The sequence below is a fragment of the Rana temporaria genome, unplaced genomic scaffold (assembly GCF_905171775.1).
Source record: "Rana temporaria unplaced genomic scaffold, aRanTem1.1, whole genome shotgun sequence".
Lineage (NCBI taxonomy): Eukaryota > Metazoa > Chordata > Amphibia > Anura > Ranidae > Rana > Rana temporaria.
Window position 1 is genome coordinate 1 of NW_024404508.1, and position 12,391 is coordinate 12,391.

The 12,391-nt window shown below is 54.1% G+C and overlaps 1 protein-coding gene across 1 annotated transcript; it reads left to right on the plus strand.

The window, feature by feature from the left end:
* Positions 1–674: 674 nt before the first annotated feature.
* On the plus strand, positions 675–11,364 carry LOC120922022 (cytoplasmic dynein 1 light intermediate chain 2-like; the record flags this gene model as incomplete). Its single annotated transcript, XM_040334557.1, has 8 exons — positions 675–786; positions 3,635–3,770; positions 5,679–5,790; positions 5,917–5,976; positions 7,851–7,892; positions 8,863–8,974; positions 10,046–10,168; positions 10,698–11,364. Coding segments are annotated over 8 exons (801 nt in total), but the record flags the coding sequence as incomplete, so codon positions are not given.
* Between the last annotated feature and the right edge of the window lie 1,027 nt (positions 11,365–12,391).

Genomic DNA, 12,391 nt, shown 5'->3' on the forward strand with positions numbered 1-12,391 from the left:
CCGTGTGAAGGACCGCGTTTGCCCACGCGGGATGAACAGACCTTCTGTGCGTTCACACCGTACAAACAAAAGCCGGCACTCCGGTGTACGCTCTGCAATCCTTTGTGACCAATGACAGCCAGAAATGTCAACGCGTTTCAGCCAAACTAGCCTTATTCATGACGTGTTGCGTGCATCCGCCTCCAGGAAGTCCCATTTGTGTCAGTGGCTGCATGGACGCGTGCGCTGCTCCCTATTGGACATCCATGTGGTTGTGGGCGTTCAGGGACACGCACCCACCATGTGTGTAAAATTGGGAGCAGTGGCTGTGTCCATGCCGCCTCTGATACCCAATAGATATAGAAGGGACTGCCTGCATGCCGATGAGTCCTGTGTGAGGAAACGTGGAGCTTCACATGGCTGTAATGAAATTGCACTGCTCAGCCATTCACATGGAGATTCATATTTTATGAAGTCATCTGCCCGCCTCTCTGCCTCAGCCAATCAGTTTTGTTCCAGGAGTAGTATGGGAAGTTTCCATCCCACTGCAGGAACACAGCGCTGTATACTGTATATAGCTCCGGCAGAGATGTATTCTGTCTGTGTTGCACTGTGCTGCCCGTGGTGATCAGTCCATGAATCTCGCCCAATGAAATGTGATAATAAGATGCGGGAAGAGGTGGTGACTGTGACTTTATCTCGTCCTCTCGCAGTGTGACGCGGTCAGCGTTCTGGAAAAGGAACACGACTACAGAGAGGAACACTTCGACTTCATCCAATCTCACATCCGGAGGTTCTGCCTGCAGTGTATCCTTTCCAATGACAAGTGACGGAACAAACCGCTTTATTACATCCAGCTTTGTGATTGGATCGCTTACCCCTTTAGAGTTCAGCCCCTCCCCCCACCTTCATTTTATTTTGTGCCTGAATATAATTAATTTCTGAATACTTAGAAGGGGGGAGGAGCGATGCCGTAATTCTTGATTGGCCCCCTTATGATTGGCCCAGTACAGTGACCGCTTCCTGGCAGGATCGCTCAGGTGGGTTCGGTCTTGGATCTAAGCTCCTCCTTCACTGCCATGTTAGGATAATGGGAGAGAAAATAAACTCCTCGTATTGTTGGTTCGGGTTATTAGCCAATCATTGGCCCAGTGCTGTGAGATGGGGGGGGGTGTAGAGTCTCCTCTGTGTCACGGGGATTCCTATCCTCCCTCCTGGGGGGGTGAATGAAGAAATGGGGGGGAGGGGGGGGCTGCCAAGGAAAATAAGAGGTTCTGCATTTTTGCGGGTCTGGCCTGTCAAGCTGAGATTTCCGGGCTTTATAAATGAAGAGAAGGGCCCATAAAGTCCTGAGGCCTCCTGCAGAGCTCTGTGTTGTGGTAATGCACAGAACTTACATTGGGCCCCTTTCTAGGGCCCTCCAATCTACAATACAGCCTGTACCCGCCCTGCAGGCGGCACAAAACCCGCCATGCGTTGAGGTGTGACCCATTCCTTCCTCTGCTGCATGTCCTGCTGTGCATTGCAGCCCATTCCACATAGATAAGCCGCTGAGTGTTGTCATGCCAGCTTGTTGGACATCAGAAGGGGATAATAATGGTCACAAAAATTAAAATTGACCAATAAAAGTCCATGAAAAAAGTTTATTCAAGTATTTAGACAGAAAAAGAAAACGGCGCTACAATCGTAACATCCTTACATGGATCAGCTAGGTTCAGTGAGAATTTCAGCAAATTACAATAAAGCAATCAGGGGAGAAAGTTCTTCCAATCCGGGCGCACACCGGATCATGCTGGAAGGTCAGAAACAAAAAGGAGAGGCCCCTGTCCTCCTGGGGGAGAGGGGAAAAGAGGAGTCTCACTTCTCCTTCAGTTAGGAGCCACCATCAATAGGCCATATGAATAACAGCTATTCATACAAGATTTCTCGCATCACCTGGTTCCGAGTCCTAATCCAGAGGCACCCTGCGTTCACGGACCCACGCCGCCCAGAGCTTGTTGCGTTAGCTTTTATATTTATAACATATTTATATATATTTATACATTTATTTATTTTATATATTTATTTATAATATTTTATATTTATAACGGCAATGCCAAGTCTATCGAGGACTGCCATTGTTGGACCTTAGGGGGGAGGGGCTTGTTCCATTGTTGCAGAATAGCTTTCCTAGCATAGAATGCAGCGTAAAATACAAAAAGCTTCTTGGATTGCGGGGCCTCCAACGTATATCACAGTTACCCAACAATAGGGGCACCGATGGAGTTTATTGTCTCCACCACCCCCATCCAGAAAGGTCTCAGTTGCGGGCATGACCACACCACATGAAAAAAGGTACCAACCTCGGCACTGCATCTATGACATGCCGTCTGTCTGTCGGGGTATATACGAGCTAATCTTTCAGGGGAGTAGTAGACACTATGTAGAAATTTCAGCTGCATGAGACGGTCTCTAGCTGATATCAATAATGGAAAAATTACTGGATGCCCTCTTCCCAGTGGTCATCGGTCAGCGCCGGAATATCCGCCTGCCATGCCGAGAACAGCTGGGAAACTTTCGAGGTGTCTAGTCCCTCAAGGATGGAGTAGAGGGCAGATAGAGTGCCCCTCGTGTCCGAGGCCCTCAGCAAGGTCTCCACCGCAGTCGCTTTCAACCTAACACTCCGTGGGAATTGGGCCTGGAATGCGTGTCTCAGTTGTAGGTACCGAAATCCCATACGATTGGGCAGGTTACGGGTCCGCTTGAGATCATCAAAGGGAAGAAGTCCACCATTGGACACTGTGTCCCCCAGTGTTTTCATTTCAAACCGTGCCCAGAGTACTGGATCCGGAATAGTGGCAATCGAGGATTGCCCCACAGAGGGGTGTAAGTCCATGACATGTTATAGCGTCTGGAGACGCAGCCCATTGGAAAGTAAGAAGCATCTTCTGGGGATAAAGCAGAGGCACCAATCTAAGTGTAGTATAAGAGGACATTTATTGCACAAATGAATATCGGTAGGGTTAGGGGTTTCCCATTGGAGAATAAGGCTAGGAATTGGAACAGGGACCTCCCCTAGAGGTCAAAGGTCATAAGGCGGGTTCCCAGAGGTCAAAGGTCACAGGGCATGGCTGACCCACCCCCACCAAAGTGTACCGCCTACCCCAACTAAGTCGGGGAATGAACAAGTCGCGGTAAGCGTCTTGCACGCGCAAAGTAATCACAAGCATTGGGTACACATGGCAGGTTATCTGTGGAGAGGGTACATATGTGAGGCTTCTTGCTGATGGCGCAGAGCGGGCCGCGCCGCTGGTTGCCAACGCTTCCTGGATCTGGAACGCACAGGGAGCGAGGGGATTATGTCACGTCCGGGACGTCACTATTGGTCCATAACATCCCGGAAGTGACATCATCCCATGGCTCCCTGTGCGTTCCAGGAAGCGTTGGCAACCGCCGGCGCGGCCCGCTGTGCGCCCTCAGCGAGAAGCCTCACAGATGTACCCTCTCTACAGACACCCTGCCATGTGTACCCAATGCTTGTGATTACCCCAAGTGTGACAAATATGCAAAACAAAAATCTAATCAGGAGGGGGTAAATACTTTTTCCCAGCATGTATGTGTGGATATCGGTATTCTCCATCCTCTTCTCTGGATTTCTCCTCAATGTTTGTGACAGACGGCGCGGCCTTAATATATTCTTCTGTGAAAGAAGAGAAAAATCTGGACTTGCTGTACAAATACATCGTCCATAAAATGTACGGATTTCTCTTCAGTACTCCGGCGCTGGTGGTGGAGAAGGACGCCGTCTTCATGTAAGTCATTCTTTATTCCACCCAGACTTCCTGAATTGTGTGCGTTGTGTATATACATTGTGTGCGTTGTGTATATACATTGTGTGCGTTGTGTATATACATTGTGTGCGTTGTGTATATACATTGTGTGCGTTGTGTATATACATTGTGTGCGTTGTGTATATACAATGTGTGCGTTGTGTATATACATTGTGTGCGTTGTGTATATACAATGTGTGCGTTGTGTATATACATTGTGTATACAGAGGAGGATAAATGAATAGAATGGCGGCAGGTCCTAAAAGAAAAGTTAATCTCTTGAAAAAAAAAAAAATATATATATATATATATATATTTTTTTTTTTTGCAGGTAAAAAAATTTGCATTTGTTTTTTTATACACCTGAGGCCTGTAAAGCATTGCATACTCTCAGTCCCGGGTTGTGTAGCACAGCGGGTCTGTCAGGTGCTCAGTAGAGGACGTTGGTTGTCATTGTCTTTCTTTCTTGCAGTCCTGCTGGTTGGTGTAGCACAGCCGGGCCCCGGGTCGTGGTTGGTGTAGCACAGCCGGGCCCCAGGGTCTGGTTGGTGTAGCACAGCCGGGCCCCGGGTCGTGGTTGGTGTAGCACAGCCGGGTCCCGGGGTCTGGTTGGTGTAGCACAGCCGGGCCCCGGGGTCTGGTTGGTGTAGCACAGCCGGGCCCCGGGGTCTGGTTGGTGTAGCACAGCCGGGCCCCGGGGTCTGGTTGGTGTAGCACAGCCGGGCCCCGGGGTCTGGTTGGTGTAGCACAGCCGGGGCCCGGGGTCTGGTTGGTGTAGCACAGCCGGGCCCCGGGTCGTGGTTGGTGTAGCACAGCCGGGCCCCGGGGTCTGGTTGGTGTAGCACAGCCGGGCCCCGGGGTCTGGTTGGTGTAGCACAGCCGGGCCCCGGGGTCTGGTTGGTGTAGCACAGCCGTGCCCCGGGGTCTGGTTGGTGTAGCACAGCCGGGTCCCGGGGTCTGGTTGGTGTAGCACAGCCGGGCCCCGGGTCGTGGTTGGTGTAGCACAGCCGGGCCCCGGGTCGTGGTTGGTGTAGCACAGCCGGGCCCCGGGGTCTGGTTGGTGTAGCACAGCCGGGGTCTGGTTGGTGTAGCACAGCCGGGTCCCGGGGTCTGGTTGGTGTAGCACAGCCGGGCCCCGGGTCGTGGTTGGTGTAGCACAGCCGGGCCCCGGGGTCTGGTTGGTGTAGCACAGCCGGGCCCCGGGGTCTGGTTGGTGTAGCACAGCCGGGTCCCGGGGTCTGGTTGGTGTAGCACAGCCGGGCCCCGGGTCGTGGTTGGTGTAGCACAGCCGGGCCCCGGGGGCTGGTTGGTGTAGCACAGCCGGGCCCCGGGTTGTGTAGCACAGCGGGTCTATCAGCTGCTCAGTAGAGGACGTTGGTTGGCATTGTCTTTCTTTCTTGCAGTCCTGCTGGTTGGTGTAGCACAGCCGGGCCCCGGGTCGTGGTTGGTGTAGCACAGCCGGGCCCCGGGGTCTGGTTGGTGTAGCACAGCCGGGGTCTGGTTGGTGTAGCACAGCCGGGGTCTGGTTGGTGTAGCACAGCCGGGCCCCGGGGTCTGGTTGGTGTAGCACAGCCGGGGTCTGGTTGGTGTAGCACAGCCGGGGTCTGGTTGGTGTAGCACAGCCGGGGTCTGGTTGGTGTAGCACAGCCGGGCCCCGGGGTCTGGTTGGTGTAGCACAGCCGGGTCCCGGGTTCTGGTTGGTGTAGCACAGCCGGGCCCCGGGGTCTGGTTGGTGTAGCACAGCCGGGCCCCGGGGTCTGGTTGGTGTAGCACAGCCGGGCCCCGGGGTCTGGTTGGTGTAGCAGAGCCGGGCCCCGGGTTGTGTAGCACAGCGGGTCTATCAGCTGCTCAGTAGAGGACGTTGGTTCTCATTGTCTGTCTTTCTTGCAGTCCTGCTGGTTGGGACAATGAGAAGAAAATTGGAATTTTGCATGAGAACTTTTCCAGCATCAAACCTGAAGATGCCTTTGAAGACTTCATTGTAAAGCCGCCTATTAGAAAGGTAAGTGATCGCCTGTGAGGGATGTGGTGGAAATGCCGCAGTTGGAGGTCTGTAGGGGGGAGGGGTTTATATATTTCAGGAAACGCCCACCTAACCTGTTTGTGTCGTCTTCTCTTCTCTGATTAGCTGGTCCATGATAAGGAGGTGGCAGCAGAAGATGAGCAGGTCTTCCTAATGAAGCAGCAGGTGCGTCCGTTCTCTCTCCACAGGGGGGGGGGGGGTCTTCTTTATTTTTATTTTTATGGTGACTGAGTTTAAAATGATCCGAAGTGATGGAAATTAACCAAAGCGGGCATTGGGGGGTGTGCAGACAGGCGGGCATTGGGAGTGTGCAGACAGGCGGGCATTGGTGGGGTGTGCAAACAGACAGGCGGGCATTGGGGTGTGCAAACAGACAGGCGGGCATTGGGGGGGGTGTGCAGACAGGCGGGCATTGGGGGGGGTGTGCAGACAGGCGGGCATTGGGGGGGTGTGCAGACAGGCGGGCTTTGGGGGGTGTGCAGACAGGCGGGCATTGGACAGGCGGGCATTGGGGGGGTGTGCAGACAGGCGGGCATTGGGGGGGTGTGCAAACAGACAGGCGGGCATTGGGGGGGGTGTGCAGACAGGCGGGCATTGGGGGGGTGTGCAGACAGGCGGGCTTTGGGGGGTGTGCAGACAGGCGGGCATTGGACAGGCGGGCATTGGGGGGGTGTGCGGACAGGCGGGCATTGGGGGGGTGTGCAGACAGGCGGGCATTGGGGGGGTGTGCAGACAGGCGGGCATTGGGGGGGTGTGCAGACAGGCGGGCGTTGGGGGGGTGTGCAGACAGGCGGGCATTGGGGGGGTGTGCAGACAGACAGGCGGGCATTGGGGGGTGTGCAGACAGGCGGGCATTGGACAGGCAGGCATTGGGGGTTGTGCAGACAGGCGGGCATTGGGGGGGCGGGACAGGCGGTTATTGGGGGCGGGACAGGCGGTTATTATGGGCGGGACAGGCGGGCATTGGGGGGGTGTGCAGACAGACAGGCGAGCATTGGGGGGGTGTGCAGACAGACAGGCGGGCATTGGGGGGTGTGCAGACAGACAGGCGGGCATTGGGGGTGTGCAGACAGGTGGGCATTGGGGGGGTGTGCAGACAGGCGAGCATTGGACAGGCGGGCATTGGGGGGGGTGTGCAGACAGGCGGGCATTGGGGGGGTGTGCAGACAGGCGGGCATTGGGGGGGTGTGCAGACAGGCGGGCATTGGGGGGGTGTGCAGACAGGCGGGCATGGGGGGGGTGTGCAGACAGACAGGCGGGCATTGGGGGGTGTGCAGACAGGCGGGCATTGGACAGGCAGGCATTGGGGGTTGTGCAGACAGGCGGGCATTGGGGGGGCGGGACAGGCAGGCATTGGGGGGGCGGGACAGGCGGTTATTGGGGGCGGGACAGGCGGTTATTATGGGCGGGACAGGCATTGGGGGGGTGTGCAGACAGACAGGCGAGCATTGGGGGGGTGTGCAGACAGACAGGCGAGCATTGGGGGGGTGTGCAGACAGACAGACAGGCAGGCATTGGGGGGGTGTGCAGACAGGCGGGCATTGGGGGGGTGTGCAGACAGGCGGGCATTGGGGGGGTGTGCAGACAGACAGGCGGGCATTGGGGGGGTGTGCAGACAGGCGGGCATTGGACAGGCAGGCATTGGGGGTTGTGCAGACAGTCGGGCATTGGGGGGGTGGGACAGGCAGGCATTGGGGGGGCGGGACAGGCGGTTATTGGGGGCGGGACAGGCGGTTATTATGGGCGGGACAGGCGGGCATTGGGGGGGTGTGCAGACAGACAGGCGAGCATTGGGGGGGTGTGCAGACAGACAGACAGGCGGGCATTGGGGGGGTGTGCAGACAGACAGGCGAGCATTGGGGGGGTGTGCAGACAGACAGACAGGCGGGCATTGGGGGTGTGCAGACAGACAGACGGGCATTGGGGGGGCAGACAGGCGAACATTGGGGGCGGGACAGGTGGGCATTGGGGGCGGGACAGGTGGGCATTGGGGACATTTGATTTAAGACTTCTAATTGTTTTCATTCTTTCATTGGCAGTCTTACCTGGCGAAGCAGCCGGCCACCCCAACAAGAGCCTCGGTGAGTATGAGAATATTCCGGACCCTCAATGCTGCTCTGCCTTAAAGAGAACCTGTCAGTAGCGGGTCTTCAGATCAGTTCCTGATGGTGTAGGTCAGTGGTTGTCAACTTGCAAGGTAAAGGGGGCCCCAGATGTGTCCCCTAATGGCTCCAAAGGGCCACATATAATCTTGCATGTGAGGCTCCAGGAAACAATCAGACTTTTCCCTCACTACCCGGCGAGATGTTATTTTGTTCCTCGCTCTGTCAGGACAGGAAGTGCCGGGAAATCTCTCTAAAGGGGACACAGAAAACATGCTTGTTGGCCGGATGGGAAGTGTTGAACTTTTTGCTGCCAGATATTTTGTCTGGAGGAATTCTTCAATGGATATTACTTCTTCTAATGTTACAAAATGTGAGATTTTTATTATTGGGATAAATGTGTTTCTGTAGACCAGCCTGCCTGTTATGTGAACATCTCTTGCCCCGGGATAGTGATCCCATGCTGTACAATGGCGTCCCGTGATTCTTAGAGCGGGGGTGGGGGGAGATGTAAGCTTAGTTGGGGGTCGACCCGCCTTCCGGTGTAAAGTGTTTGGGGGATATCGGTGAGGAGAGAGAACCCCGGCCTCATTTTTATTGCTGTCTGTGATTGGAAGATTTTCTATGGGGACACGCCTTCCAGTGACGAGCGTCTCGGAGAGGATTTCCCTCACTTCCTGTTGTGTCTACAGAGCAGGAAGTGCGGGGAAATCTCCCAAATTGGGGGACACATGGCAAAAGAAACTTAAATGTGGCAAAGGGTTTAACCCTACACAACTTGTTCCAAAATGTTAAAAAATAAAAGTTTCAGCTTTGATGCACTTCAAATATTCCCTGCCTGTCATTGGAGGACTTTGGTTTATTGACCCCTCCCCCCCCCCCTGTACTCTGATATTAGACACATGAGAAGAGAACATTACCTAATGTCGTGTTTTTTGGTGTTTTCCAGGAATCGCCGGCGAGAGCTCCCACAGGATCCCCCCGGACTCCGGGCCGCACCGGTTCCACCGCCGTGCCCAACTCGTCACCCATGGCAGCCGTCAAGAAACCAGATCCCAATAGTAAGAGTCGTGGATTTTCTGCACATCGCACATTTTCTGCGTGTTTTTCCATGCGCAGTAACGTGTGTTTGACACGCGTGTTTTATGATGCACATTTTGTCCTCGGCTCGCATTTCTTTTGGGGTCACTCCCATCTTCTCTGGGCTTTTATTTACATTCCATTGCAGTAAAATGTTTGCTGTACTTTTCTTTCACTTTGCCGCAGTAGTGTGAACTGCGGTCCCCCGAGAATGGTGACCTGGATTGGGGGCGGGCTGTGCCGCTGCATGTGGTGTGAACTGCGGTCCCCCGAGAATGGTGACCTGGATTGGGGACGGGCTGTGCCGCTGCATGTGGTGTGAACTGCGGTCCCCCGAGAATGGTGACCTGGATTGGGGGCGGGCTGTGCCGCTGCATGTGGTGTGAATGGGCCCTTAGAGGCAGATTTAGAGGGGGCTCAGGTAAGTATGAGGGGGGGGGGGGGGGCTGCTGCACATAGATGGAGTTGTAAAGTCAGAAGAGGCGTTTTGTGCATTAAAAGAAACCCCCCCCCCCCCCAATACTTACTTGAGCCCCCTCTCTCTCCAGCGATGTTCACGAATGTCTAAGCCATCCAGGACTCTCCTTCTGATTGGCTGAGATACAGCAGCGGCGCCATTGGCACCCGTGGCTGTCCATCAATCAGGGGAGAGAGAGGGCAGGGCCAGGTTAGGGGTCCGTGTCTGAATGGACACACAGAGATGTGACTCGGCTCCAGTTCCCCCATAGGAAGCTGCTGACTGTGGGGGCACTCAATAGGAGGGAGGAGCCAGGAGCAGCAAAAAGGGACCAGAGAAGAGGGGGAACGGGGCTGCTCTGTGCAAAACCAACTGCATAGAGGAGGGAAGTATGACATGTTTGTTATTTAAAAAAAAAATATATAGACTTTACAATGACTTTAATGCATAGAATGCATCTTCTGCCTTTACAATCACTTTAAGTTCTACTTTGAGGGAGGAGGATGGGGGGGGGGGGGTTTGGGGGTTCAGGTAGATTCCAGATATTCTTATTCTGTTTTCTTGTATAATATAATATTAATGTTTCTTTTTCCAGATGCAGCGGCCAGTGAAGGTGTCTTGGCCAGTTTCTTCAATAGCCTGCTGAGTAAAAAGACGGGATCACCGGGAGGGAGCCCGGGGGGGTCGAGTCCTGCGCAGAATTCGGCAAAGAAGCCAGGTACGGGTATGGAGGGGATCTCTGGGGCCCATGAGCACAATGCTGGTGTAATACGCTTGTTTTACCACGGATGGCCCGCCCACAATGTACTGCAGACGGGCGGCCACACAGACAAACCCCGCGTCCCCCGTACGTCCCCGCCTACAAACCCCACGTCCCCGCCTACAAACCCCGCGTCCCCCGTATGTCACCGCCTACAAACCCCACGTTCCTGCCTACAAACCCCACGTCGCGGTCTACTTTTGGGTTTAGGACGCACGCATGCACACCCACTCTGTACACAGCGGGAGTTTGTGAGCCAATCCTGACCAATGATTCATGGCCGGGACCCCATAGTATGGAGATGATGATATCATTGTCACACCAACCAATCAATAAACACTTATTGGGATTTTCTTTATCATAAATATGTAGAAGAATCCAGATTGATTATTTTTTATTGGATATGTTTTATAGCGGAAGGTCTTTCGGTTTATATTGTAAAAGAAAAGCGCAGATTTTGGCCGCTGACTGTGTGTCTCTCCTCCAGGACAGAAGCCGGTACTGACCAACGTCCAGGAGGAACTGGACAGAATGACCCGCCAGCCTGACGCTGTATTAACAAACTCCGCCCCCGCGGAGAACGAAGCCTGACCCGCCTATCAAGCAAACAATTACACCGTGTAAATGACCAAATAATAACCATGTATAACGGACTTATGGCTGCTCTGACACAGCGGATACTGTAGGTTTCGTCGTGGAAAGGGGCGGGCCTCCTCGCTTGTCTCAAGTGTTACACGCCCCTTATGGGAAGCTTGCCTTGATTTTATTCCACCTGATTAACCCCTCAAGTACAGGAAGTGGCTGACATCTTTGGGGTCTCTCCCCCACGAATGCTTATAATGGGTTTCTGTGGATGGAGAGTCAGGAGGCGGCCCGTCTCTGGGGTTCCCGCTGTCTGTAACGTGCGCCGCGCTGCTGACTCTGCTTATAGAGGGAGATTTGTATGTTTGAACCTGAATGAAGCATGTGCTCCACTTATTGGAAGGTAAAGGGCCGGCTGTAGGCTAGGGACAGGAAGCCGAAGCGCCTTCCCCTTTGTGCATCTTCTCCGGGACGCTTCTGCCCCAAGGGGGGGTATATCTGGCAGTCCTCAGCAAGGGAATTCTGGGTAGGACACTTTAGGTCGCCGGTTGGGAGAATTATACATGGGGAGGCGGGAGGAAGGTGGGGGGGGCGGGGGCTGGGGGGAGGCGGCCGTATCGTAGGGTGGAAAAAAATAGCATGTTTTTCAGTTCCAAGTGCCTAGAGCGGTTCAGGATGTGCCACTAGGAGGCGCTCGGAGGATTTCTGCACTGTATGAACAGTCACTTTTATAGACATTTATTATTTGCAATGGCCCTGCAGCAGTCACTGTTACCTGTTGATCCGTAACGTTTCCCAGCATGCATTCCTGCATCGTAAATACCAAAGCCTCACCTGTGGAGGCTCTGCAGAGCTCGGCATTGAGGGGTTTCCTGCCAGCCCCCCCTCTTTTTCTCTCTCATAGATTATTATTATTTCTATTCTTCTTATTTAAAGTTCTCCTGAAGGTAAGGCTGGGACTACATGCTGCAATGCTTAACCCATTACACCCCAGAGGCACAACAAGCTCCGGCTTTTCAGGTGGATCAATAAAAGTACAATGGGAATATTGCAGACCTGCAGTCTGTAGAACAGACCACTTTAGCACCTTGTCTAGCCTTATACCAACCAGAAAATAAACTGTACTCCCATGTACATACTTCTACCACAAGAGCACCGCCCGCTGTGGAGTACATGTGACCTTTATGTCCTGAACACCACTTTGTTTTCTTCTTTGTTTTATAAATGTGTTTTTTATTACTTGCCAACAGTCCTAGCACTGTGGGGGCTGTCCCTTCTGTCTCCTCAGGGGCGGAGCTCCTCTTCTGGGCTGTCCCTTCTGTCTCCTCAGGGGCAGAGCTCCTCTTGGGGCTGTCCCTTCTGTTTCCTCAGGGGTGGAGCTCCTCTACTGGGCTGTCCCTTCTGTCTCCTCAGGGGCGGAGCTCCTCTACTGGGCTGTCCCTTCTGTCTCCTCAGGGGCGGAGCTCCTCTACTGGGCTGTCCCTTCTGTCTCCTCAGGGGCAGAGTTTTTCTTGGGGCTGTTCCTTCTGGCTCATCAGGGGCAGAGCTCCTCCTTTTTGTCTCCTCAGGGGTGGAGCTCCTCTTGGGGCTGTCCCTTCT